This window comes from Chelmon rostratus, chromosome 16 (genome assembly GCF_017976325.1).
Source record: "Chelmon rostratus isolate fCheRos1 chromosome 16, fCheRos1.pri, whole genome shotgun sequence".
Classification (NCBI taxonomy): domain Eukaryota; kingdom Metazoa; phylum Chordata; class Actinopteri; order Chaetodontiformes; family Chaetodontidae; genus Chelmon; species Chelmon rostratus.
This window is the reverse complement of record NC_055673.1, coordinates 16,053,417-16,081,210: the sequence shown is the minus strand read 5'-3', so window position 1 is coordinate 16,081,210 and position 27,794 is coordinate 16,053,417. Positions and strand designations below refer to the sequence as shown.

At 43.9% G+C, this 27,794-nt stretch overlaps 4 protein-coding genes across 4 annotated transcripts; all 4 read left to right on the top strand.

Moving 5' to 3' along the window:
* The first annotated feature begins 3,061 nt into the window (after positions 1-3,061).
* Positions 3,062-4,771, top strand: hoxa11a (homeobox A11a). Its single transcript, XM_041955452.1, has 2 exons — positions 3,062-3,728; positions 4,539-4,771. The coding sequence occupies exons 1-2, from the start codon at positions 3,062-3,064 to the stop codon at positions 4,769-4,771; spliced, it is 900 nt and encodes a 299-aa protein (XP_041811386.1).
* Positions 4,772-10,638: 5,867 nt separating this feature from the next.
* On the top strand, positions 10,639-12,652 carry LOC121619449 (homeobox protein Hox-A10). Its single transcript, XM_041955174.1, has 2 exons — positions 10,639-11,503; positions 12,378-12,652. Exons 1-2 carry the CDS (start codon positions 10,639-10,641, stop codon positions 12,650-12,652), a joined length of 1,140 nt encoding a protein of 379 aa, XP_041811108.1.
* A 4,409-nt stretch (positions 12,653-17,061) lies between these two features.
* On the top strand, positions 17,062-18,214 carry hoxa9a (homeobox A9a). The gene is made up of 2 exons (XM_041955041.1): positions 17,062-17,614; positions 17,973-18,214. The coding sequence occupies exons 1-2, from the start codon at positions 17,062-17,064 to the stop codon at positions 18,212-18,214; spliced, it is 795 nt and encodes a 264-aa protein (XP_041810975.1).
* A 4,206-nt stretch (positions 18,215-22,420) lies between these two features.
* On the top strand, positions 22,421-24,070 carry LOC121620045 (homeobox protein Hox-A7). The gene is made up of 2 exons (XM_041955982.1): positions 22,421-22,787; positions 23,754-24,070. Exons 1-2 carry the CDS (start codon positions 22,421-22,423, stop codon positions 24,068-24,070), a joined length of 684 nt encoding a protein of 227 aa, XP_041811916.1.
* Positions 24,071-27,794: the final 3,724 nt, after the last annotated feature.

The following is a 27,794-nucleotide window of genomic DNA, read 5'->3' as shown; positions in this document are numbered from 1 at the left end:
TTATCAACCTAATGGGTTGATAGAACAATTCTCCCAAGTAAAATCATGTGTTAGTATCTGTTTATTATCTAGACCACTATTTGGATTTAATTTCAAGGCTCCACCAGACTGTATATTAATGACCTACTACAGTCTCACAATTAGTGTGAAGGTGAAGTTCATTTGACTTTTCCTCAGCTAAGAGTTACAGGCTCACATTATCGGTCAATCTTGTAACCTAAAGCCTGCGTAAATGCAAAAGCAATTAAAGGAACTCCATCCGGGGCACAGTGGGCCCTTTGCTCTCTGTGAAGGACCCTCTCCCTCCCCCGAACTTGAAGTCGACCGTACAGACAAAGCTTTGGCTTTGAGAGCTTTTACGCAGCGCCAGACTGCAGTTTGATGACCAAATACCGCAGGAGGATGGTCAGAGGATCAGCACAACGATTCATTTGATTCAAAACACATTTGACATAAAAAGTAGCTTTTAATTTTGAACGCCTCTCTTTATTTTTAGAATATTTCTTCTTTATTTTTTTTAATCAAAGGGTTAGAGATATGCAATTTCATTGTAAGTAGAAATCTTACCTTGGTTGTGCACGGACATGATTTTGGGTCACTGGAAATCCTCAGTTGCTGACTTTGAGTCCGTGTAGGTGGCGACTTCCTATCACGCTTGGCCAGTTTTGTGGTGTCTGTCTGGCCGGGGAGAAAAAAAAGCGCAGCAGAATACTATAGCAGCTATAAAAACGAAGGTCTGTGCAGAGCTGGCTTTGGTTTTCCTGGGCATCCTGTGCTCAATTACAGCTTAAAAGCTTCAGCACAACTCGTAGAATTTGTCTGGATTGTCTGAGAGGCGGAGCGTGTGGTCGCAAAGACACTCGAGTTGTTTGTGCCCCTGCAATTTATCCAAATAAAATGGCCTGCAAGCAGGACGGTGGATAGCTCGGACTGGATGCTTTTCTTTTTTGTTTTCTTGTTTTGATACACTCACAGGGCGTTAGTTGGTGCTTGCACCGTCTTAGTGTGTGTGTGATATTTTAAGGTTGTGTTTCACATGTGACATCAGGGGCCCCTTGGATCACCATGTGCACATCGGGCTGTAGGGCCAAGCCAGCCGCGGCGGTCTTAATCCGGGCTCAGTTCTCTCATTCACAGCACATTAGAGTCAGGTTGCAGCCTCTCCAAAACAAGCTCCACGGTGGCCTGAGAGCATAGAGCCAGGGAATGTGTGCTGTGACATGTTTACCAAATCAAATAGAAGAAAGCCCTGCATTTTCAAAATGTGTGACCTTGATTTATTTTCACAGTGGGAAGTAAACCTTTAATCTAAAATTATTCTCATATCCCTGTATGATATATATTTAGGTTATTCGCAACACAGATTTTAAAAATTGTAGAGCAAAGTGTTGCTTATATATTTCGAGTTGTGACTGTGAAATACATAAAATCTGCATTTGGAAACGTTCTTTCCCCCCTTAATCATGTGCGTATATTGGTGGAATTTACGCAAACCTGTGTATATACGCGTCGAGGGAATAAACAGATAAAAAATAGGGATCTGATGGAAATCAATATTCATCAAAACATGAACGTGTCTTGTAAATATCTGGAAGCTGTCTTCTTACTGAACGACGCACATATGAATAAATATTTGCACCAAAACGTAAAGAAATAGCCGTGCGTAAAAGTGGAGCGGGTAGTTAGTGGATCCATTAAATACTTCACATGAGGCAAAACAGAGAGCTGGAGCCATTCACGTAGAATAAGTTTATAATTTCGACGAGGTTGTAACATTTCACGATTGAAGCAGACTGTTTGAATGGTTATAAGCGCCAGACTGTCAGTTCTTGCACGTTTTCCTCAGTGAGCCTCCGGAAAAGTATGTGTAGGTTTCTTCTGTTATAACGCCCAAATCAATACAAAATATTACAATAACAAGATGTTTCAATAACAATAACAAGATCTGTTTACCTCAGCATTACAATTTAAGATACTCGTTTAGTGGTGTCAGGTTTCACAGACCACCGACATTTAGTTATCTGTATTTACCTTAAATTTATATTCTGTTCACCTTAAATCTTAAGACCATATCCGTTGTTTATTTCGTCAAAAATGTCAGTTTAGTCTTTGTTATACTGGTACCACCACTAAGGCTGTGGCCAGTTGGAACATAGCCGCTACTTTGAACATGACCCTGATAGCCAAATGCCCACTGGGCCAAATGTTATGTTGTAAAACCACCAAATGATGATGACTAAGACATTTCTAAAAGCAGACTTTAGAGATGAATTGCTTGTCTCTTTCCCCCAGTTCAAACCCATGTTATCTATGCGCGGTAATGCTGATTTAATGTTATTCTTTGGGTCCGGGCGAGTTAGCCTCCAGAATCCTTTTAGTTTTCACGCATTGCACACATAATGTAAAAACAAAGAAAACTAGAAAGGCTTAAAATACGCACTATTATTTTCCCAGGGCAGATTGAGTTCGGAGAATCTGGGAAACTGATATTGATATTTAGGTTAAAGCTTCGATTGAAATCCCTCTTCTCTCTGCTAAAAGCAAAAACAATACATAACAAAACAAAACAAAACAAAAAAATCAAATCATAGTTTTGTCTTCCTCTGACTTCGTTGCATGTCAAGGAATTCATTTTTAAACCGACATGGCGATAAACCACCAATGTCAAGCTTCAGGACACAGAGCAGTCATGTCTCTTACACTCCTACACACACTCTTTCTCTTTCCTATACACACATACACCCACACATCCACACCCACACGCACACACCCAAGCACGCGGACACACACACACACACACACACACACACACACACACACACACACACACACACACACACACACACAGCCTGAAAATCTGTCAATTTCTGCCATGTGGTCACGTGACCTCCTCCTCCGTGGAGTGGATGGAGATGGCTCTCCACGTCAGCTTACGTCTCCAAATTTCTGCTTAGCGAACCTGCTTCAAAGAGGCAGGAGGCACGGCGCTTCAGAGCCATGTTCAGGGCGGTTATAGAGGAATCAAACCCCAACATAGAGTTATAGTGGAGGGTGAACTACGATGATGGATTTTGACGAAAGGGTCCCCGTCGGATCGAACATGTATTTGCCCAGTTGCACTTATTACGTCTCGGCGGGGGCTGATTTCTCCGGTCTTCCCTCGTTTTTATCCCAGACCCCGTCCACCCGCCCCATGACATATTCCTACTCCTCTAACCTGCCGCAGGTCCAACCCGTCAGAGAGGTGACGTTCAGGGACTATGCAGCCATTGACGCGTCCAGTAAATGGCCGCACAGGGGGAACTTGCCCCAGTGCTACCCCAGCGCGGAGGACATGGTGCACCGGGACTGTCTGTCGGCGCAAACGGCCGTCGTAGGGGACATGTTCGGTAAAAACAGCCCCGCAGCCGCAGCCGCCGCGTACCACCACCACCACCACCACCACCACACGAGCGCCGGCTCCGCTTCCACCAATTTCTACGGGAACGTGGGCAGAAATGGCGTGCTGCCACAAGCCTTCGACCAGTTTTACGAGACGGCGTACGGGAACGCGTCGGAGAGTTCTTCCACAAATGGCTACTCAGGTGACAAAACCCCGACCAAGCAGCCCAGCTCTGCGCCGGAGGACGCGCCGTCGTGCAGGGATACCGAAGCGAAGGAGCCGCGGGATGAGACGAGCAGCCCGGAGTTATCTTCCGGCAACAATGAGGAGAAATCCAGCAGCAGCAGTACGTATTAAAGTCAGCGCCTTGGTTATGAGAGAAAGTTTGCAATCTTGCGCGCTGCTGTTAAAATTTTTATATGCTGTTTTATAAGCATATAAGGTTTATAGAGGGCCTGTAGACCCCCCACCCCCAACAAAACTTTGTTATAAACTGCAGGATCACGTGTTTGGAATTGAAATTGGCCGTGAAAGACATCAGGCCGGTGATTTTTCTGTAACACTTCATGACGTTTCCAAAAAGCACCCAGTTATGAATGTGAATTCCTATACAGACCAGCGCTCAATCCATGTATTATAAACGCGCTTGTTTCACGGTTTCTTAACGTTAAAAGGGCGCTTGCATGTAATGAGGGTGGTGCCTCTGGTTTAAGGTTTAGCACACACCAGCTCTTGTGTTAAAGCTATCATAGACTCTCGTGTTCCCATTTGTACATTCGGCCCTTTATGTGTTCTATAAAACCAATATTTTCATATAAACTGTCTAATGCAACGCAGGCTCCTGCTCCTGTAGCTGCTTAGATTTCAACGTGAGCTTGTTGTTTTCATTTGCTGGAGAAGGTCAAAGCCCAAGTGTATTGTCTAGCGATCCCATGGTTTGGTCATCTTTCCACTGTAATATAACATCGCTATATATGACACTTGAAATACTGTAATGGGAAATATGTTATTAATGCTTCATGTAGAGGAAATCCGCTCACGCGTAATCTGGGCACCATCCAAGGCGTGTAAATCTTTTTTTGTAACATTGTCATGGCTAATTTGAAATGTTGATATTTTCTGTGACCGGTGTGCTCTGTCTTTTTGTGCCTTCCAGATGGACAGAGGACCCGCAAGAAGAGGTGCCCGTACTCCAAATATCAGATCAGAGAACTTGAACGAGAATTCTTTTTCAGTGTGTACATTAACAAGGAGAAACGCATGCAACTGTCTCGGATGCTCAACCTCACCGACCGACAAGTGAAGATCTGGTTTCAGAACCGCCGCATGAAGGAGAAGAAACTGAACAGAGATAGATTACAATATTATACGTCTAACCCTCTGCTTTAGGGCTGAGGACAGCACCGCCACAGCTCTCGAAGTCCTCCTTCTGCTGCGGGACTGACTGCGTTTACAGACACACTGACTCTCCGGCTGTGACTCCCCCAGTGTACATTGTGTACCACAATGGCCGCGACAGCAGCGACAACACCGCTCAATGGTTAATTTCAAGTTCGAGGACAACAGTATCCCGTGATCTGAAGTACCACGAGAGTGAGCATGAATCCAGACAGTGTGCTGATTTCGCTCTCCAGACTCTGATTTGGGAAATTGTAGAAATGGATTTTTTGCCCTCGCCAAGACTGTCCGCTCGCGAAGGCCCATGTTAATATTATTGTGACTCGCAGGACGCCTCGGTTATTTTCCTTTTAGGCGGGCAAAAAAAGCACTAGTCATTAATTGACTGACTCAGTGTATTTTGTAATCAGAAGATTTATTTTACTTTTTTTGTTCTGTTTTTTTTAAATCAGAAAAGTGGTGGACTTAGGATGAGGGCGAATATGTGACTTTAGTAACTGAATCTATATTGGTGTGACCAAATAATGAGTCCCAACGGATGAGAATGTAACGTGTTTCTGTTTTGTGTGCTTATTTATTTTGTAGCCACTTGTTTACTATCTCCTTTAAACGGCTAGCCAAGTCAAAGTCCATTATTACGGGCGGGCTATTGGGATTCCGTGTTGAGTCTGGGCTGACCTCAAAACCAGCTTTTGTCGTCCTCCCTGGAGCCTGCAGAATGAGGGCTATGAGTATTTATATTTTGCGTATCTTGCAGTTCACAAATCCATGCTGTCCTTTTGATTTTTGGAGACTATCAGTCGAGTTTTGATAATGCAGGCCAAACCAGAGAGATAAGCTTGTCTACTGGATCCGTGTGGAGTTGCACTGAGGTACACGCCCATACATATTCACACAGGTATATATGCAGCGGGCCTCTTCGGTCTCATATTGATACGCATAACAGAATATTTTTCTCATGACTCGTGATCCTTTGGTACTTGCAATGTAAAGAAGATTTTAAAAAGCTCCGTTTTCAAGTGTGCTATCAGGGCAAGGCTGGTCAGGGTCGTCGCATTGAATCAATTGCTTGGTATGCCCAAACTATTGTGTATTCTACTATATTTCCAAATAAAAAAAAAAAAAATGAAAAGATTATTGAAAAAAAAAAACTATTTCTGCGTGGTCATTGTTCTTGTTCTTGTTCTTTTTTCCCCTCACGGGCTTTTCTTTTTGAAAATCCAGATCTGTGACGCATTTGGTGAATAAAAAAAAATCAGAAATCGTTTTACGCACGAAAAATCCACACATCTAACTCGCGCTTGCAATTGAATCATCACAAGTGGCTGCCTTGGTATTTAGCAAGTGATTAAAAAAAACACTGAAGTGCAGCACATCTGAGGGCTCAGATGCAAATAATGAGCCGTCCAATGGACACACACACACACACACACACACACACACACACACACACACACCACAAACGCTACCTAATTTAAATTAAACACGATTTTATGTTTAAATCTTAAAATAAAAGTTGATATAGTAACAAACTAAACGATAAAGCTGACGATTCTTGCTGATGCCATCAGATAATCTTTACTCTCTTTGTGTGTGGTTTGTACTTCTGTGGTTCAAATACAGATGACCTACAAATAAATGCTGTCATCCTGGTGCTCTCATTGTGTTTGTGCTGGCGTGTTTTCCAATTATTCTGAACCAGGCCTCAACATGTTCTGACCCACACAAGACATTTTACAACTCTTGCACACCATCTGAAGGAAATCCTTGTTATTGAACCACTGTGCATAGTGTATAGGCCCATCTCTATCTCCATCCACAGCATTTGTTGTTGCCAAACATTTAGCATTTCAGCATGCACACTTTGTTTTCTATTGGTTTCTCACTGTCTCTCTCTCTCTCTCTCTCTGTAGTCTCTGTGTGCAAGCTGTCATTTCGCTGATTGGTTTTGGAAACACTGTTCCAACAGCAGCCTCCTTTGGCGAGGGTCGCCATATTTGCTGTTGTTATCACTGTGTTTATGGGGGCTAGCCGCAGCGCATTGGCGTTCATATATGACAGTCAAAAGGGCCATAAACGCGGGGAGAGAGGCTGAAGTTTATGGTTGCCTCTCTCTGCCATAGTCCGGCCTTGCCTTGCGCATCCTTTACTGCGCGCTGGAATTCCGTCCCTAATTACGGGACATCCTCCCCGTTGCCGCAGCAACGCGGCCATAAAAGCTGTCTGAGAGTCTGGGGCATTTGTACAATTGGAGTGCAGTGCAATAAACCGTCTGAGACCCAAGGTTATTAACTGTGTTACCAAGGAGGCGAGAGCAACGACAGGGAGAGGACGGATTGGAAAAGCCTCCGCTTGCTTTCTGCATCGACTTCATTTGAGTCTTTTCCCCCTCGTGTGGTTTACCCACCTCGAACCAGTTTAGTGGCGGACGGCTGCACTCGGGATTAGACTCTCCTCTACCACCGGGCGGCGCTATTGGGACCAATGTCATGGCCGTGGACCTTTTCGTCTCCAAGCTCACCTCGAATGCACGCAGGTAAAAGTTGCTGTCAACACAGGCTGGAGCTTGAACCGTTCACTCTTTGGCAAGAACAGATCTTCTGTGCGCTCAGCCTGTAGATTCGTCTCTTGCATGTCTAGTCTGCTAGTTACAAATGGGAGCCCTTTTTTCGTTTAGTTTCCACATTTCTCTCTGGTGCTCACTGGGCCGTGCGGTAGAGAAAGTCTTCCTGGGGGCCCTAATAAGGCAACACATCTGTGCCAAGGCTTCATGCTGCATGTGCTATTCATTTTGCTGAGCTTGAGCTTTTTAATGGTTGAAGTATAGCATGGCCGACTTGTACCTGGAGAGATCTGCAACTCCGTCCCGTTTCACCACAAATGTTTTGGATTTGAAGGGGGTGGGGGGAGTCTGCTTTAATTATTAAAAAATGGATACAGCTAGTATCTTAACGATGCAACAGTAAGCAGTGGGCGCTGGATGCGAAACAAATGATTTCCTTTTCCAGATGGTACTCATGCTAATGGAGCTCATCTTAAATCACAGCAGCTGGCTTTGCATGCTCATTCTTCTTGGTCTTCTTCCTCTTCAAAGAAATCCACTAACGACATTTGACGTCCTTCCAAAACAGATCATTCTCTGAACGTGCCAAGTGCACAAAAGCTCCTATTAGAAAATTGTCGATTTGATTGCGATAGGGCAGCAATCGCGTCTCCCTTTCCTTCCTGTTTGGACACAGAGCTGCACTATCAGGCTATCAGTGTCAGTCCAAGTGGCGAGTGGCTGCTCTGGACCTTAATGCGTGTGGACCGAGTCTCTTTCTCCTTTGTCTCTCGTGAAAAATAAATGCTTCCGCTGGATGTAATAAAACGCCGCATTATTGTTCATAACTGCACTCGGGACGAACATGATACGACTGAAACGGCCTCTTCGGCCACGATTATATGGGCCGGATCAAAGCCAGTGGTCAGAGTAAACTGTTTTGAGGATATAATAGCCGGGCAGCTGTGAAAATGAAGATTTAATAGCTACAATTAATAACTGTAACACGAAGATATCGATAGGCCCCCGTGCCAGCACAACACCATGAAGTGTGCAGGCCAAAACAATTTAATACTGGGCACACATAATTAATTGACGTATTTAGTTTCCTTACTGGCTCATATGTCCCATAATGTCCAGGCCGCTGTGGGGAAGAGTACACATGCTTTGGACCTAATGCTGTTAGTTTGTCTGTATTAAGTAGGTTAACATGAATTATTTTATAGTTTTGGGGGAATTTACCAGACAGGCGCAAATGCTCGGCGCACGGCCTTTGTCTTTAAACCTCCCGCACTGCAGAAAATGTTCTTTACTTTATGTATTTCTGTAATATATCATTTTGCTTTTGAAATAGACTATTGCACTATATTCATACACACATAAATAACCTTCAACCAACTTGCAGTCATTTAAGTCATTTGAAATATGTGCGTTTTGAGCAGGAGGGAGTGACAAATGTCCGCCGTCGACGCGCTAAAAATCTAAGCCAGTGTACATAAATGAGCTGTCAATGACGGGAGCGTTTGAAAACCTAAATGGGCTCAATTTATGAATTTCTCCCAAGTTTGCTCGTTTCAGTACAACAGGCTGCAAACAAACCCGGGGGGCTAGCGGCCACCTGGGCCTGGTAATGGCAAAGCTGGCCGAGATTAACTTCAACCTGGAGAGAGCAATAGAGTGCACATGGCCAAGGACACTACGAGATGGAAGGAGAGTTTTATTGTGGCCCTTATTGCCCCAAATTGGACCGACAGGATGACTTGTATGTGCAACCTTTATGTCTGATTTGCTGTAGCACGTTGCGCCTGTTCCCTCACAACGTCCTGATCAATATCTTGGCAGTTTAACGAATTGAAATTTTAATACTGAGCCCAGTTTGCATTTTTTTATGTTTATAAGAACAACAAAAGTATATTTTAGTTCCAACAGAAAAGTACAAACAGGTTTAACCTTTTGTTTGTATTGTGCGTAATGACTAGTCGGGCACAGCAGAATTCCATGTCCCAAATTAGTGGGAATAAAGAAGTAACCTATATTTTCATGTTTTACTTGGAAATGTAAAATGACTTATACTGCATGTCATTACGAGAAAAACAGCGCCTGATAGGCTCTAATAAAGGAAGTTACTGTATATCGTGTTACATTCTGAATTTGAGGAATTTAGTGTGTAAAGGATGCAGTAATTCGTCAGATACTAAGCCATTTAATTGTCGTGTAAAGGTCTTTTTAATTTTAATTACTGTAATTTTCACTGTTGGTAGCTGCTGTTGACAGAGAACTGGCTCACCGTTGGTTACGGTTAATCTTAATGCATTTTGCATAATTAAATATTAGTCCAACACCTCGGATAGAAAAAAAAAACAGACGTTTGTTGTAATGCTTTAATTTTAGGTACACACCAAGACAGTTCAACCAGGCAAACTTGATATTAACTACTTCGGAGACATGCCTGTGGCAGATGAAAATGGACGAAAATCGGAAAAAAAATTGCATGTTTGATGTTGCTCATTGTATCTGCAGGCAGCATTAGTCTTAACACTTCTGCTTTTTGTGCGGATGAGTTCAGACCGTGTTGAAGGTAAAGGATGCACCATATAAACGGCTTCTTGCCAAGTCTTTTCGCCAAAGGCGAAGTCTCCCTACAGTTAAAAACATTTTATTACCACTAAGTCCCATGGCTTTGTTATTGTATGTCTTTGTTGGCGGTTCAGCAGCAATGTGCTTTGAAATTAGATTTTTCGCCTTAAGGCCACATCTCCATAACATACACTTGTGTTTTAGTGTGTTTGTAACGAAAAGGGGTTTTATTTCCTCTTCCACGACTTTCACCTGAGTTATATATCAGTTTGAGGGCGTGAAATTGTATAAATCCAATGCTTCTAACTGTGTTGCACTTACTGTTGAGTTTGTGGTAACATTTTATTTGTAGGAAGGGGGAAATCAGTGCTTTAGACATAATTTGTTGTTGTTGTTGTTGTTTTTTACAGTTGAGAGGTGACTTCAAACGTCTTTATAGAATCCTTGAATTCAATACTTCTTCTTCTTTTAAATAAATATTTGTTTTAAACTTTGTCTCGTCGGACCTCGCCCCTTCTACGGGGCACTGGTGGTGCATTAAGGCGAGGTGAGGGAACACACTGATTACTGTGCTGTCTCCTCTCTCTACCTCAGCTCCATGATGGATATCGCTCCGGCTGCTACGTAGCCGCGGAGTGGGAGGGACTGCCCGTCTTCCAGCATTTCCATTGGTTTTACAGTCCGCACGGCGGAGAGGGGGGGGTGCCTCTAATCATATCCAGCATGTTTTGCACAAGAAATGTCAGCCAGAAAGGGCTATCTTCTTCCCTCGCCAAAATACACCACAATAATGTCATGTTCGGACACTCCGTCAGGAAATGCGTTTTTAGTGGATTCTCTGATCAGTGGCCGCCCCGAGAGCGGCGGAGGTCACTACACGGGGAGCGCGGTGTGTGTGCCCCATAGCACCGCCACAGAAGTGCCTTACGGACTACACAATTATGGATACTTCCCAGGTATGGGTAAGCGGAGCGATGTGGGTCCCCAAAACATGGTTTCCGCCTCAGGTGCGTACATGTCCAGCATGGAGATGTGGATGGACGCGCAGAGGTCATGTCGAATGGACCAAGAGCACCCGGTGGGTCCCCAGGTCGCGCCCTGCTCGTTCCCGCAGAACATTAAGGAAGAGAGTACCTACTGTCTGTATGAGCAGCCGAAGTGCCCTAAAGCCTCCACCGCCGAAGATCTTACATATTCGAGGTTAACGACAACCGGCCTCGGCTCCAGCTCTTGTACAGTTACCGATGGCGGCGGCGGCGGGGGCTCAGTGCCCGTGCCGGGCTACTTCCGCTTGTCTCAGACGCACGCACATTCTCATAAACTTTACAACACCAACGGCCCCCAGCCGAACCCTTCCCATTCTCATTTTGGCCTACACCCCACTGCTCCTGCTCGCTTCCACACGCCACCAACCTCGACTTCTGCTCCAGCCACGGCGCATGAAGGGAGGAACACCGAGGAGCCCGTATCCTCGGGAAACGCCGACCTGCAACCTCACGCTGCACCGGGGACCGAGGAGGCACGCGACTCCTCGGATGCAGAAGCCTCCTCAGATGACGAGACAGAAGACCACCACAAAGAGAGGCCAGCAAAAGCAAGTAAAGGTAAGCCCAGTTCGTCATAGGTGTGGTCCTGCACTGTTGTTTTGCATGCATGCAGAGTAGGTAGAGTGAAGCTTTTTAATGGAACCTTTACTGGCACTTTTATTTGACTGATTAGACTGCAGTGGCAAGTCAAGCCACGACTATGAAAACGTTGCATTTACATATTGTCTCTAAGTCTAATAATACAAGTTTTTATTCTGGAAATGCATAATCTTTCCTTGCGTAATAATATACGCAAGGAAATATTATGCGTAAAATGCAAAAAAAATCAGTCAAGACTAATGGGGCAAAGCTAGATCAGGTTTAAATAAATAATCCTAAAGTTAAATGGGAAATAAAGGAATTATGTGAATATATAATCATACAGTATAATGCGTTTTGAATAGCTTTAGCCGTGGCCAGTATTTATTTGCGCTCTGCGTAAAATATACTTGAACATGGGCCTACATGTATGAGCTGCACCTTAATATCTTTGTATTCATTCACTCTTTATGATAAAAAGAAAATGTTTCAGTTTCACTACACTATTGGTGCACAATGTTATATGCCGTGTTATGTAATATTTTCGTACTATTACTGGCGTTTTAACTCCAAATCTAGTGAAGAAAGAAGCCATACTTTGCACATAACACAGACAGACAGACAGACAGACACACACACACACACACACACACACACACACACACACACACACACACACACACACACACACACACACATCAGTGTAGTGTGTGTATACCCATAAACACAAACACACTCCTGTTTATGACACACACACACACACACACACACACACACACACACACACACACACACACACACACCAGCCCCTCGTGTTGCAGTGCGTAAAACCATGTATCTGCCATTTCTTTAGGAGACACAAAAAGTGAAAACACGGCCAACTGGCTGACAGCAAAAAGCGGCCGGAAGAAACGCTGCCCGTACACCAAGCACCAGACACTGGAGCTGGAGAAGGAGTTCCTCTTCAACATGTACCTGACCCGAGAGCGCCGCCTAGAGATCAGTAAAAGCGTCCACCTGACGGACAGACAGGTTAAAATCTGGTTCCAGAACCGCAGGATGAAACTGAAGAAAATGACGCGGGAAAACCGGATCCGGGAGCTCACCTCCAACTACGGATTTTCGTGATGAACGAGGTGATCACGTTGTAATCGGAGAAAATTGGTGCGAATCAATGACGTCCACTCTTCCTCGCCACTTCGTCCACATAATGACTCATTTCACTGTGGGGCACAACTTCCTTTTATTTCCAGACAGGCTTTAAAGTCAGCGCATCATCCTCTGTGAGCTACTGAGAAAGGAAAAGGAGAAAAAAATGAATGTTATGGGTTCTATTTGATTGTTTTCTGATGTCGTGTTTTTGTAATGTCGACCTGTTTCTGTCACCCCTGTCGTATGGTTGGATAGTGTCAGTGGAGTTAATAATAATAATAATAAAAAGGTGTCCTGCAAGGTGGCTTAAATGGTCCACTTTCCTCCCCACCGCTCTATTTCTAAATTTAATTAAACAAATATGAATTTATTTTATTTTAATTGGAATTGCATGATATAAGGTTTTCCTCTTTTTTATTTTTTCTTATTATTTTTTTAGCAATTTAAAACCACCCTGGAATATAATGCCCATGCATCACCAAGGGAAGAATAATTCACCTGTGAGCGATAGATTAGTCTACCATGATATAGGCCTCTTCTATGTATGAGCTAAATGTATACGTTGAATCTTTATTCACATTGAGGAGGTTTACACGAACGCGGCGTGCAAAGTGAAGGAGGAACGTTTTTATTGTATATTTCTGTGTACATATGACATATTGTGTTTTTTGTGCAATGCTTAATAAATTATCAGCTCGCATTGAGGAGTAGCTGCTTGCATTTTTGTGCTGTGGGTTTTTATTAGAATTTTTAAGACAAAGTGTATTCCACAGAGGCAGAAAAAGGGGCTTTGCTTGAAATTCAAAATCCAAAATAACATGGCCCCCCTCGCCGGAGGTTCTCTAGTTCTTTTCTTCTTCTTCATTTTTTGCGAACCTGCTCAGAAATGTTTGTAGAGGCTAATGTAATGGCCATCGGAAATAATTAAGATATTAGGCTATAAGCCGTCTAGCTGCATGCCCGGCCGGCTATTGTAGAGTTTTATGACTGGCTGGTATATGAGCTTTCTCCCTCTCCTCTAAGAGCAGCTTCAGTCGTGGGAGAGCCTTTCAGACGGAGAGGAGGCCCGGCACTCAGCTAGAAATCTCAACTGTACAAATACACTGTGGATAAAACATTACCTTCTGCTTTAGTTTGGGAATACTGGTATTAACGTTTCCAGCATCGGGTAAGTCCATTTATCATTGTGCATTTGTCCATTTTGCGTCCTTGTTGCAGGGGCTCTTTAGTGTGTACAATACAGTTGTACTTTCTCAATACAGAACATTTTTGGACACTTGATGACGGGACCGGCGACCACGGCGCATTATGAATTGGCTGCTTGTGTTTCACTTGAGGCCCGGATCGACTGTCGAGTGGTTTAGGTAGTTTCATGTTGTTGGGGTCCATTTCTAACTCTGCAACATGAAACTGTCTTAATTGCCCCAGTTACACACATCGAAAGCGAAAGGAAAGCAAATCGGGGACATAAAGATGATGGGATTTGATGAAAATTGTGGAGCGGTGTTGTGGAAGCGTGTTCTAAACCACCCTGTCTTATAAATCGAGAAGGGTGGGGGGTTGACTGGCTGTTGTGCTTATTCGTAACCTGTCTCTTGTAATGTTTTCTTCAGAGTTCCCCGCTTGTGTTTGGCCGTTAAAATAAGTCTGAGCGGGCATGTGTGCTGAATTTAAACGTGATCAAAGACGAGCTGCGCTATGCGTCGTGGACTTGGGATTAAGGGTAAATCCGCGAGTGTTTTCCGTGAGTAGTAGTGACGCAGACACGCCAGACAAGGCCTCGGTTACGACCACTGCAGTGGAGGGGAAGGGGAAGGTGAATGGGGCAACAGCGACCTCCCTGGGCAATGAGACCGGATGCTTCCGCTGCGCAATAGTGGCTCAGACAAAAGGAGGGGAAGGGCTTTATGGCGATATTTAGATCCGCCAGACAGGCTGTTATCTGCAGAAGCAAAAGAAGTGAATAGCCCCTGCGGTAAACTGGGTGAAAAAACACCCTGATTTAGGTTTACAGCCTGAGAGCCATTGGCATAGTGGCGTCTTTTCCTGCTCTGGAGGTGTTTGTCTATTCTAACTTTTAGTGCACAAATAGGCGCACAGCCGCTCCTTTCCCCCCTCGGCTTGTTTGAAGTCTGTTGACCAAATAATGCGCAAGTGCCAGTGAGGTGATAGCTTCGAACTAAAATGCACATTATGGACAGCTTGCGCGTCCCCCCCTCTTCTGTGCTCTTCTAAATGCAATGGTAAGAGAATTCCTGCGCGTTGAATTGCCTGTGGCCTTGTGGGGTGTTGGCCAAGCTCTCCGTTTATTTGCTGGTAATAAATAAAACACGCATCGTAACGTGTGAGAACTCAAGGTTGCTGCTTTGTGGACGTGATCTGCAACGTGAGCTGAGATTTAAGGATATTATGGATGCGCACACGGCCGCCACACTTAGTACAATCCACACTGGCTTTACGTTATTTCTGTCTGTAATACGCACACATGCTCAGTATACAGTGAATAATGTGTTGCATCAATATATTTTCAGCAAAATATATTTCGTGCCCGCTGAAGCTTGTAAAGAATTTCGACAAACTCCCCAGTTCACATTTAGATGTTTATTAATTTCCTTCAACGTCTACACACAATTTTCTGTACTGTTTATCAATTAATCGATTGTATTTATTTGTTGTATTTTGCAATATCAATCACTCCATGTATTTGAAACGTGCTTTTGCGTCCTGGCGTCCGCCACTCCTCGCACCATTTCATTCTAAAAGGAGGGAACCACAAGCACCACATTACGCATATATTTAGCTCTATTTAAGTGTAACGATACACCGAGGCACAAGCTGCTAGCAGGCATTAGAGTTAATTTGTTGATGGCGGTGATGATAGCAGCATATAGAGGCTCATACAAGTGATAACGGCGGTGTAAATAATCAGCGGGTTAAGCGGCAGGTTTAGCGCGGGGAAACCGGGTTCCGCCATCAATGTTTACTTGGAAATAATTTAATAAATATTCGCTTATGTGTTTGAATTCAGTGAGTGAGTAAAACATATACACAGTATTTATTCAGTTTTATTTGCTCATTTCAATCTGCTATTCTGTACTCTTTTATTATTTTTTAAATATATTTTTTATCTATTTTTGTCGTCATTTTCTAACACACCTATTGCTTTGTATTTTCAACATGCAGTCATAAATGCAGCCATTGGCTGTACAGTGAATGTGGTTTCACGCCGCAATTAATAGCCGTAACGGTCTGAAGGTGCAACTAACAAGACTAAGTTGGGGATAAAATAAGCCTCCTTTTTGTAAATCTGATTTGAATTTTCAAAATAAAATATTTTTCAGTCTTTAAGAATTATTTCTTACTGATTTCTTTGTCAACTATGAGAAATGCACTAGTCCTACATTATCCGCGCTAAAACTGTACATATAACATTATGTGGATTACTGGATGTTAGAGATAGCCCCAGTAGATTTGTGTGAAATCTACATATGACGCGAAATATCCTTGTCTACATCACGAAATGTGGTTATTGTGGAAAATTCTATTCTATTCTATTCCAAGAATCACCACTGACCCACCAGCAACTATCTTGTGCTGATAAATGTTAAACTGAAAATAAATATCTTAGTCAATCTAAGCTATGACCCGCATCTCGTTTGGTGTGTGTCTGTTTTGGCTGTAAAATATTTAAAATGCTTGAAGCCAGAAAATGGAAAATATACGGACACTGGAAGAGGCCCGATAGAGCCGAAAAAGAGCAAAATAATAAAGATTGTAATTTGTAGTTGTGAATTTGAGGCGCACACGTTGTTTCAGCTTTGAGCGGCTCCGTTTCTTTAATACACTAGTGGTTAAAATATGTTTTGGTGAGCAGCAATGGTAGGGTGCTTACGTGTCCTATAAAGTACCTCGTAAAATAAGGTTTCCAAAAGCATACTGTATCGTTTTGGATAACCAAGAAGGGGTTTTAACAGCAGCAGTAGGGTAACATGCTGTAAATGGCTTTTTTATTCAGTCATTCATATTTTCCGTCTCACAGATAACAGATCTAACTCAAACCTTGATAATTCTTTGCTTTAAAACTAGAGGTTGTTATAGGAGAGCGGGTGAGTATTTAATGGTCAAAGGGATTGATTTATCCTTTATTGTTCAGCCTTTATGATCACGTGTGCCTGCTACCCAATGGCATGGCAGCCTGACTCCACACTACTAGCCCACTGTAGTTCTCTGTGGGGCCAAGTTGCTACTTGATTTCTCCACATTGTTATTTTGTGAGGCTGGGTTTACTGCGTGTGTATGTGTGTGTGTGGTGTGTGTGCGCGCGTTTTGCTTTTGCATGTATCTGTTGTATGATTGCGTACATGTGAACGTACAATTTTTCTGCCATGTCGACATCCGGAACACTGACTAGTTACTACGTGGATTCCCTCATTCTGCCCGAGAGCGAGGAGCTCTCTGCGCCGAGATACCCCTCCGGTCCTGGGCTCCAGCACGCCAGACAGTCCGCCTCCATCGGCGACCATAACGAGCTCGGGACCTGCACCTTCCCGTCCAAACCGCCAGTATTCGGGCCGTCATGGAGCCACGTTCCTGCTCAGTTCCCAGGCACCGTCTCCTCTGTGTATCATCACCACTATGGGCATCCCCAAGGCCCGGTCGCTGCAGAAACAGATGCCCGCTATCAGTCGTGGCTGCTGGAGCCCATGTCCGGTTCACTGCCCATGGCCGGATTACCGACGACCCATCACTACGGAATCAAACCGGAGGGTCTGGGAACGCGAGCTGACGGCGCGCTGCCCGGTTCCCACACGGCGCTGCTGCTCTCTGATTACGCCAACGGGACGGTGGCCACGGCATCACCGGTGGAAAAGGACGCAGTGTCGGGCCAGGCAGGGGACATGAGCGGGGAAGCTGAGGAGAAACCGGGCCTCGATCCAAGTAAGTCGCTGCAGAGCCCTGTATGTTTATAGCCTACTATTTATACCGCATAAAGCTGTGAGGATTGGGGTGCGTGATGGGGGTGCGCGTCTGAACAGATGCCATTCTGAACGTGCCATTTCCTTATGGGGACTGTTAATGGCCCAGCTCCCATTGCTATATTAGATAACCTTTGCAGCTTTTAAAGTGAACGTGAGCACGAGAGGGAAATAGGGGGTGGGGGGTTGTATTTGGATGCGTTCACATTTGTGGACACATTTTTTTAAAGCCATTTTTTTTAAATGAGTGATGTTTGTTTCTGAATTTGGTCACTCGGTACCGGCCCCTCACACCAGTGTCGCACCCCCACTCTTTCTAGATAACCCAGTGTCCAACTGGCTCCACGCGAGTGCCACGAGAAAAAAGCGCTGTCCGTACACCAAGCACCAGATCCTGGAGCTGGAGAAAGAGTTCCTCTTTAACACCTACCTGACCAGGGATCGTAGGTACGAGGTGGCGAGGCTGTTAAACCTCACCGAGAGACAGGTTAAAATCTGGTTCCAGAACCGCAGGATGAAGATGAAGAAGTTTAATAAAGACGGCGCACCGAAAGACGAGTGACTGAACCGTAGATATACAGTATTTAGGCTGTTAGCGAGCTTTTTTGTGCGGAAGCTCTTAACTCTGCTGGACCTTGTTTTTAAAACTTCATTGTCTTATTGTTCGATATAACAGAAGCTATTAGGCTTATTTGTCTTGTTAAAAAAAAGCATGTTGGGCTTCAGTTTGATGCGACTACCTTTATAGCCTATTGCACAATTTTAACAGTGCCCACTGTTTTTTTATTTTTAAATGTATTCTTTTCTTATGTTGATTTAACATGATACCTCGTTCTGTGCATTCGTTGGCCTGGTCCCTGTGCTTGTTTGTGTATGGATGTTTCTAGCTGTGTGTGTTCTGGTTTGTAGCTCTGTTCGTTGTCTGCCTCAGAGTTACCTGAGCGAATAGTTTGTAAAATGTATTAATTTTATTGTTGTGTCTCCCTCACTGCTAGAACTATGATGACCATGAGTTTGAATCTCACATTGGAGCCGTAGAAAACAGACTGATTGCGTTTTGAAGTAGGTGCATAAATCTCAGAAAGCCTCTTCAGAAAATGCTACAGGCTAATACTAAATTAAAAGACGTTATAGGCGCTATATTACGTGACACGATTGACTACCTATGTCTTTCAACTACCTACAATAACCTATTTTTTTCGATGGCGGATTAGAGTAGCTTTGCTTGCATTAGAGGCTTAACTATGAATTTCAGGGAGTAACATTTTGAAAGTATAACGTTTGTTAGTGGGAGAAAATTAAAATAAACACTGTAGGCTACTTATTGAATACCTCACGGTCTGCTGACCGTCTGACTTTTGGTTCACAAATGTAATTTGTACTTTATTTATTAAATAAAACAAATTATATCTGCGAATGCATGCACGCTACGTTCTTATTTCATTCTAGACTCACCTCAAAATTAATTACAGCCTATGTTGTTATGATGTCTGAATTCACGAATTCTTGCCGCACAAAAAGTCTTCATTGGTGCGTTAAATATGGCGGTTACTGCTGTCAACTTGATCCGAACAAACACACACACACACACACACACACACACACACACACACACAAGCGCGCGCACACGCGCATATAAAAATGCATCAAGAAAATACACACATTTATTTTGATATTTGCGCATTGCGAAAATCGGCACGTTCTGGTATGTTTTTGTAAATATTTTCATGCATTTCAATTTGCAGACACACACACACACACACCTATAGGTGTGTGTGTTTTAATTGGTGGTGTGTGTGTGTGTGTGTGTGTGTTTCTGGATTGGGGACAGAGCTGTGTCTTGGCAGAGGATGTTGTTAGCTGTATACAGCCATAAAAGACAATTACCGCTATAACCTTTTATGGGGTGCAAAGCGCTCCGAGGCGAGAGGACACGAAACAAAAAAAGACATCGAGGACTTCAACAGCTGAAGCCCAAAATAATGCAGCCGAATGTGTTCCTGTTCAGATCAGATATGACAAGGCCGCTCAGCCTAAGGCTCCGTCATTTGCGCCAATCTGCACATCATCAATTTAAAACGAGAACTGAGTTTTTTTAGGTAAATATTGTGAAATATGGCAGAATTTTGGATTTAAAACGCAACGTGAGCTCATGTAGTTTATCAAAGAGGTCTAGTTTTAAAATATGGCCTCTGCGTTTTTGAGGCCGCTTCAAGTCTCTGCACGTTGGAGAAAATATTTGGCACAAAGACAGAAAAGAAAATACGAGAAGCAGCAAATCCAACGTGAGCTAGCTGCTAAGTCAGATATTGGATCGGGACCAGTCACGGCTCTGTCACATACACTTAGTTTGCATTGAAGGCTACACAGAAACGGATACATGATTGTAGTTAGAAGCTAAATCGGACTTAAGTCCAACTGAAGTGCTGTTGTGACGCGTTAGGGGACGCAGATGGACCCAAACTTCAAAGACTCGACCAGAGACAGTGCAATAAAACGCCTGGTCTGCTATACTGTCTGGCATTCCAGTTTTAATGGCTTTATGGCCGTCCAGACACAATTAGGCCGTTTCCAGAATGGCACCCATTTGTTTTTTTCTTCTCTTTCTGTGAGACTGCGCTCTGGACAAAAGGCCGAGCGGAAATGATCAGCTTTATTGGATTCTCCCCGACGGGGACGCGCAGGACTCACGGTCATTTGGAGCGATCCTTTGTTTCTACCTGGGAACCTTCCGCCCTCTGCTCCTTTGCTGGGCCCGTCCTAAAGGAGAAGGAGCAATAAAGCCAGCATCTAGTTTCAAACACAGTGGCAGGCCTGTAGACGGTGCTTTCTGAAAATACGCCTGGACAAGTCTGTTCGTAGACATCTTTGCTTAAAATCACAACCGAAGAAAGTAAAAGTTACCTTTGAGCGTCATTTCTCTTACTTTTATCTTGTATTTTAGCCCGAAATGCAGCAGAAAAGAGAAAACGCCTGCGCACTGCTGCGTCCCATCCTGCAGTGCCTGCAAGCCACCAGAGGGAGGCGACACTTTTCCACAACATCTCCCCTCCGCTTTTAACACTCCTCCCTAATGAACCTGCACCGGGGAACAAACTGTAGTAACATTTTAAGAGTCCAGCAAAATGATTTCACACCTTTTTACAGTCTCAGTGCAGAAGCCGCTTCTCCAGCCTGCGGCTCTGCGGGCACGACTGAAACAACAGCAGGCAGCGCGCGCTGGATTACTGCTTTTACCACCAGATTGTGGCTCTTTGTTCGGCCCATTTTCCTTCTCAGTTTTTTTTTTATATGGCTCTCATTTTAACTTGTTTAATAGCTGGGTTGTTGAGACTAAGATGAGATGTGAACCGTTTTCCTCAAAGCTTTTTTGAATATTCAACATGTAGATTTTCATGCCCTAACGAAGCTGCACCTTTCTACCGAAGGGCTTTTAATTTCAGTTGCAATAAACAAAACACAATCGGCTTCCAGAGGTGCACAATTAAATCAATAGTTTTCCACGTTCACAAATAACTAAACGAATTTAGGGTACATTTATTGTTTTACTATAACCATCATCATTATTATTCTTATTGTTGGTAACAACAACAACAACAACAATGATAGTACTTAACACATTTTTTTTCCCACTGCAATTCTGACCATTTGTTTCTCTTTATCTTTGTGTGTGTCCGTTGCCTGCTTTCTGCTAATTTATTTGTCATTTGTTGACCATTTTGTTAACATTGCAAATACCAGTCAAAATAGCAATTGAAGAATGAATTAGTTGCTGTTGTTGTTGTTGTTGTTGTTGTTGTTGTTGTTAGTAGTAGTAGTAGTAGTAGTATTAGTAGTATTAGTGTAGTTATTGTTTGCAGGCGCAATTAAAGCATGTTTTATTTTACACCTGCCAAACTCTCACCTCGTAAATCCAGTTTTAGTGCACATAAAACTGTGATATTCAATCCAGCCAGGAAATAAAGAGAATGTTTCTGTACAGTGTGAATTATTTGCACTATTGATACTGATACCTACCAAAACATTAAAAGTATTCAAGTATTGCAGCATATGTGTGTGTGTGTGTGTGTGTGTGTGTGTGTGTGTGTGTGTGTATGTATGCATACACACACGTACAATTTGTACACACAAACAGTCATTTATTTAACACGAGAGTGAATGAAAATATTCTTTTAAAACAGGCAAGAGAAACAGGCAAAACCACTTTCTGTTGGAATAGTTACTTATTGTGATACTCGATATTATAACCAATAATTATGTACTCTATGCTAGTGTAGTCGGCTACTGAGTGAATTTAGATTAGCAACCTATAAACTTATAAAGTTAGAAATATTCCACGAGATACATGAACTTAAAAATGTAAAGATTTTATATGGGCCATTATTCGTAAAGCAGTAAAATCAGTGTTGTAAACATGACCCTAAATTGCATAAATTACCTCTTGATCACTGGGATTTTGTCAGTTTCTCTCGGGTGTGTTTATGTGTGTGTGTGTGTGTGTGTGTGTGTGTGTGTGTGTGTGTGTGTGTGTGTGTGTGTGTGTGTGTGTGAAGTGTTAATCCTACTCCGCAGTCCTGCGCCATCATGAAATCCGTGTCTGCCTGCCGATTGGATAAGAGCGGCCAGGCCCGAGTCACGTGGGTGAGTTCCTCGGTCGAGAGTAAAAATGGGGTTTGGTGTAAATCTAGGGTGTATTGCTGTCATATATCACACTACCTCGTAAAAACGACACTGAGGATTCTGGGCCAACAAATCAGAGAGAAAAAATATGAGTTCTTATTATGTGGACGGTCTTCTTAGCAAATATACTGCGGCCAGTTCTCTCTTCCCAAACGCAGAGCGGGCGTCTTGCAGTATTGGACCCAGTGGAGAGGACTATGGCTCGGCTCGGACTGCCGCGGCCATCGCGTTTGCACCGTCCCTGTCTGGGGTTTACAGCGTTAATAATGCAGTATACCAGAGCCGCCCCGTGTTTACCTCGGGCTATGGCCAGGGCCAGGACGCACACACACTGCACTGCAGCCTGTTTGACCAGAGCCGCCTGTTCAGCGACAGCTGCTACCACCCGGAGCCGGGACCTCTCACCTCGCCGCCGGACAAACAATACCGGATGTACCCCTGGATGAGAGCATCAGGTATGTGCTGATCGTGCCTCTTATCTGCTATTTCAAAGCCCTCAGGCCAATGCTTTTACAAAACATTGGGATACTTCCACTGGGCGTTAGTGGTTCAATTAATTTCGCGAAGCCATTGGTGTTGCATGGAAAGAATCGTAAAACTTTTATTGCGCAACTAATGAGTTCTGCAGCCATAAATTCATTTGGCCAGCGCTCCTGTGTGTTCAGTACGCAGAGACCTTGCCGCTGGGGGTTTTCTCTGCACTCCTATTACTCTTATAGCCTCTTCTCCCCTATGTGGTTGTAAAAAAGACCGGCCTGTTGTGTAAATCAGTTCTCTTGCACTCCACAGCTCCTTTCTAATTGGGTCTGCACTGCACTGCAGAGGCTATATGTTTTTTTTCTGAAACTCGTTCGTATACATTGCTGGATCAATATGCACCAGTATTGTCGGTTGCATAAAAAAGTCAAGTGGATTTAGAATGCAAGCAATTTGAAACATTAGCATTTGTTATCATTTCGAAGGCGAAGGTGTTGGGCCTGTAATCTAATTACTTATGGCCCCTTCGGTGCGCAGAACGACACTGGCTTTTAATTGGAAAGGCATGCAGAGTATCAAAGGAGGCATGGGCCAAACATCCCAGCAGGGCTGCTTTAAATAGAGGCAGAGAACTTAAAAAAAAAATCCCCTACTGATTTGTGTGTGTGTGTGTGTGTGTGTGTGTGTGTGTGTGTGTGTGTGTGTGGGTAGGGGGTAATGTAGAAATGTGAGCCATAATTAATTAATTAATTGCACAATCACAAATAAATGAACGAGCCCCAGAATGATTCCAACTGCAAGTTGTTATTGTCAGCACCAGTTTCAACAGCACTTTAATTAAAGCTTCATGCAGCATCATATTTCATACATGCAATAAAATAAAAAAAAAACATTTTATGATTTTATGCAAGTTATATAGAGCTAGCGCATCTTTTCTTCCCCAGATACAGGCAGAAAGCGGGGGAGGCAGACCTACTCCCGGTACCAGACCCTGGAGCTGGAGAAGGAGTTCCACTTCAACCGGTACCTGACCCGCAGGAGGAGGATCGAGATAGCGCATGCCCTCTGCCTCTCGGAGCGACAGATCAAAATCTGGTTTCAGAACCGCAGGATGAAGTGGAAGAAAGACCACAAGGAGGAGCCGGTGTCGATCCCCCCGGGAAAGAAGGACGGTGATATTCAGGCGGTTTCAGAGACCGGAGAGCCCGAAGGTGGAGACATCCGGAGCGCCGGTTTGGAGTCAGAAGCAGCTGCGAAGTAACGGAAGAGACAGACAGCGCATTAAATGAAAGAAACGCACGGGTTAAGTGTGGGTCAGAAATAGATCTGACATGTTCAATTCCCACGTACCATTCATGCACTAAGAGCTTTGTGCGCTGATTAGCTGAACGACAGCTGAAGTCAATTATGTAATAAGCATTTAACAGTAGGCTGTGTTTCATATTTAAACTCCAAACTGCATAAAAGCCTCCGCATGAAACAGCGACATTAACTACCTATCTAAACTATATTTTTGTATTTGCAATACGACATGTTATTCAGCCTCAGTGCACTGCTGAATCAACATTCCTTAACGAAAAACTACCTAATATTGACCTGCTAATATTAAAACACAAGCTGTTCAGCGCGGGTTGAAACTGATGCTATTTGATTTCTTCCACCTATTCGGATACATTTTCCCCACAGTGGGTTGTATTTTCTGACGGGAACAAATACAACATTCTGCGCAAATGTGCCTTATTTTGAACAAAGGCTAATTAAAAGTGAATGTTTTGTTAGTTCAACGCCTCCAACTGTGATTTAGGTGCTTCTATAGGTTTCACTTAATGTGCCACTGTATGTTTTTTTTTTTAATTATTATTATTTCACAATGTCACTATGCCTGTTTTCGATACTTACTGACCCTCCATCCATCCCAGGAGTGACAGAAATATTTGTTTTTGCGGATGAACTTGTGTAACCTACCTCATATTCCTAGAAAGCCAACTTGCTTATTATACTATAAACAGGGACACCTAAAAAGTTTCCAAGTCTTAGCCGTGTCCTCTAAAATGTTCAGGCACAAAATGTCATACGTGTTTGTAAATGCCAACAATAAACGCATGCACTTTTATTTAGACGACATTGCGTTACAGTTTCTTTTTTTTTTTAGCGTAAAATGAGTAAACTGTTGTAATCCAACATGTGCAAATACTGTGACATATCTAGAGTCAGTGACCACGTTTTCAATGTGAATTATAACTCATATGTGAACAAATAAATACAAAACGTCTCAAAGCTCTGCGGGTGTCTTGATTCTGTAAGTGAGAACAATTAGCTTTTACCCGCCTGCTTGCTTGCAGTCAATATTTGCGAGCGCAGCACTGTGTAACCACGACAGACACGATTATAATCACAGCAATTACGCGTAGTGGAGTGTTAATATGTAGCTCGGAGTCACTAAGCGGCGCTCATCGCGGTCGGGATGAGGTTGCATGTAATGAATGCTGCAGTCCATTATGAGGGTTAGGTAAACACTGGAGTTGGGGAATGTGAGCTATGAGGATGCGAGATGGGGCAGGCTGCAGATGAAGGGAAATTACTGTTGAACTCTGCATTCCCTCTCCCCTCTGTAAGATGGCGCCTGACGGTGACCTGCCCCCTCCTCATCTCTCCCTCCAGCGCTGGGTCATAAATCCGTTGTTGTTTATGAAAATTTACAACATGGCAATACAACTTTACGACCCGGCTCGTCTTCCCATTGGCCGCGGCTTGTCACGTGGCAGGGAGCCGTGAACATGAACTTTTTATATATAATTTCCAATAGCGGAATAGAGCAGCCTTTCATTTAACGGTCTCCGGCTTCCACGCGGCTCTTTTCACCGGCGACCATCTACAGTTGTTTCTGGGAGTTTGGAGTTTTCTCTCGGTCAGGCAGAGGCAGGAGCCCGATCTAGGGGACATGACTGGATCTTTTCGGTGCCCCGCTGTCGCTCTCCTGACACGTTTTGGCAAGATGAGTGGAAGTAGCCCCGGTGCGTCACTGACCCCCGGGAGCCCCAGTTTCCGTCCGTGGACTGAGCCGGATCCTTCGCTCCGTTACTGGCCGTCTGCACCTGCCAACTCCCTGTACCTCACCTCCTGTGTTTACAAGCAGAAGCCTCCACAAGGTAAGACAACTGACACTTGCATGTGTTTACTCTTCTATCAATATGCAAGCAACTTCAGCAAATTATATAAACTGCTATTTTTCTGGGAATATTACGCCTTCATTTGTTTTCTGTTTAAACACCCAGAGGCTTAAATCCTGTTGAGGAAATGGTTTCGTGTTATTGTGTTGTGGTTGGCCGGTGCTACTTGGCAAATCTGATCCGTCTGAATAAGATTAGATAACGTTTGAAACCGCTGCTGCTTTTGTCTTGATCTTTCTGGTGGCTTTTGCGTGCTGTCAAGAGCTTATTTGTTTGTTGTTGGATTTGAACGGGGATGGGCTTTCGGCTGCAGAATTCATTGGGTGGATGGTGGCCAAAAGATGTGCTCTTTGACGCCCTCCTGTGGAGACACTGTGGGTGTTGCTGTTCGCAGCTCTGCCTGTTTTTTTTTTTTTTTTGTTTTTTTTCTCCTGCAAACGCACACCAGACAAGTCGACCTCTATTTCCAGCCAGACTTGGGAACAACAGCGGGTTGTTCTGCCTCTGTGTTCATGCAGAGTGCTTTAAAGTTGTGTGCCTCATATGTGTGCATGCAGGCCTGACACACTACAGACTGACTTGATAAAAGATGATTATTTTCAGTGAAGACAACGAGATAATTTTACCATTTGAATGACCTCTGATTGACACAGGAACGTCCATATCAATGAAAGTATCAAATATGTCTCATTGAAATCATTTCTTTGCGCTATGTGTCGATACAACATAAAGCGCAGTCAGCCAGAGAGCCTGATACACTATAGGCCTATTGTGACTCTGCAGTGATCTGTGTCGTGCAATAAATTAGGAGTCGGCCAAGCAACCAAGTTCGTAAGATCTAAAAATGCAACGCATGGAGAAATTTCTTTCGAAAGATGTCCGTCGTGCAAATGTGAATGCACATTTAAATGCATCGAGTATAACGATCAGTTTCTAGTTTGCACATTTTTGAATGTAAGATTTGTTTTTTTTCCGTTTGTTTCGTTGCAAAAAATACTAGTTTCATATCAAAGCGGTGAACAAACGTTGCTGTCTCCGTATGTTTTGACTTCTGTTTCCTCCAAGGTGAAACTCATTCTGTTGTCAAGAGTGTGTCCGCTGCTAATATTTGATAATTGTTCTCCTTATCGTGCTCTATAATAACATACTGTCATAATTGTCCTCACTGAGGCCACTGTGAGCGGTGTTTCAGCCGTGCGTAATGATATTTAGGCAGGAAATAAATGAAGATATTAGGAGATTTTATTTGTATGCTCTTAGACCCATGAGTGCTGGTGTGTGAGGGCGCCTGCAGAGTGCACTGCCCTCCTGCTTTTCCTGCGGCAGTGGCCCCATCGCTCCCAGGCCGACACGCTTGACACCAGCGCGCACTCACTCCTTTCCTCTCCTTTCTTTTGGTCCTTATTTAGTTCCTCCTGGGTGTGTCCCTGGCTCAACTCGGAGAAATCATTTTCGTGGGAACTTTGTTGCCATTGGCCAGCCATAAATCAGCTGTTGGGGCATGCCTGTTTAGCCAACACACACACACACACACACACGCACACGCACACGCACACGCACACACACACACACACACACACACACACACACACACACACACTGAAGGTCTTCTTTTACTGTGGGCCCACTGGACGTGGGAGCCCGGTATTCACCCTTCCTCATGTTGTGCCTTCTGGGTCTGTTACCGCAAAGGGTACACATACCTGGGACGGAATAAATAATCTGTATCTCGCTGTTTTTGTCAGTAACACATGATTGGGCTTGTGCTGGGTAAAGGGGCTGCTCTGGGGAAATGGCATGTTAGGGGGGAAGCAG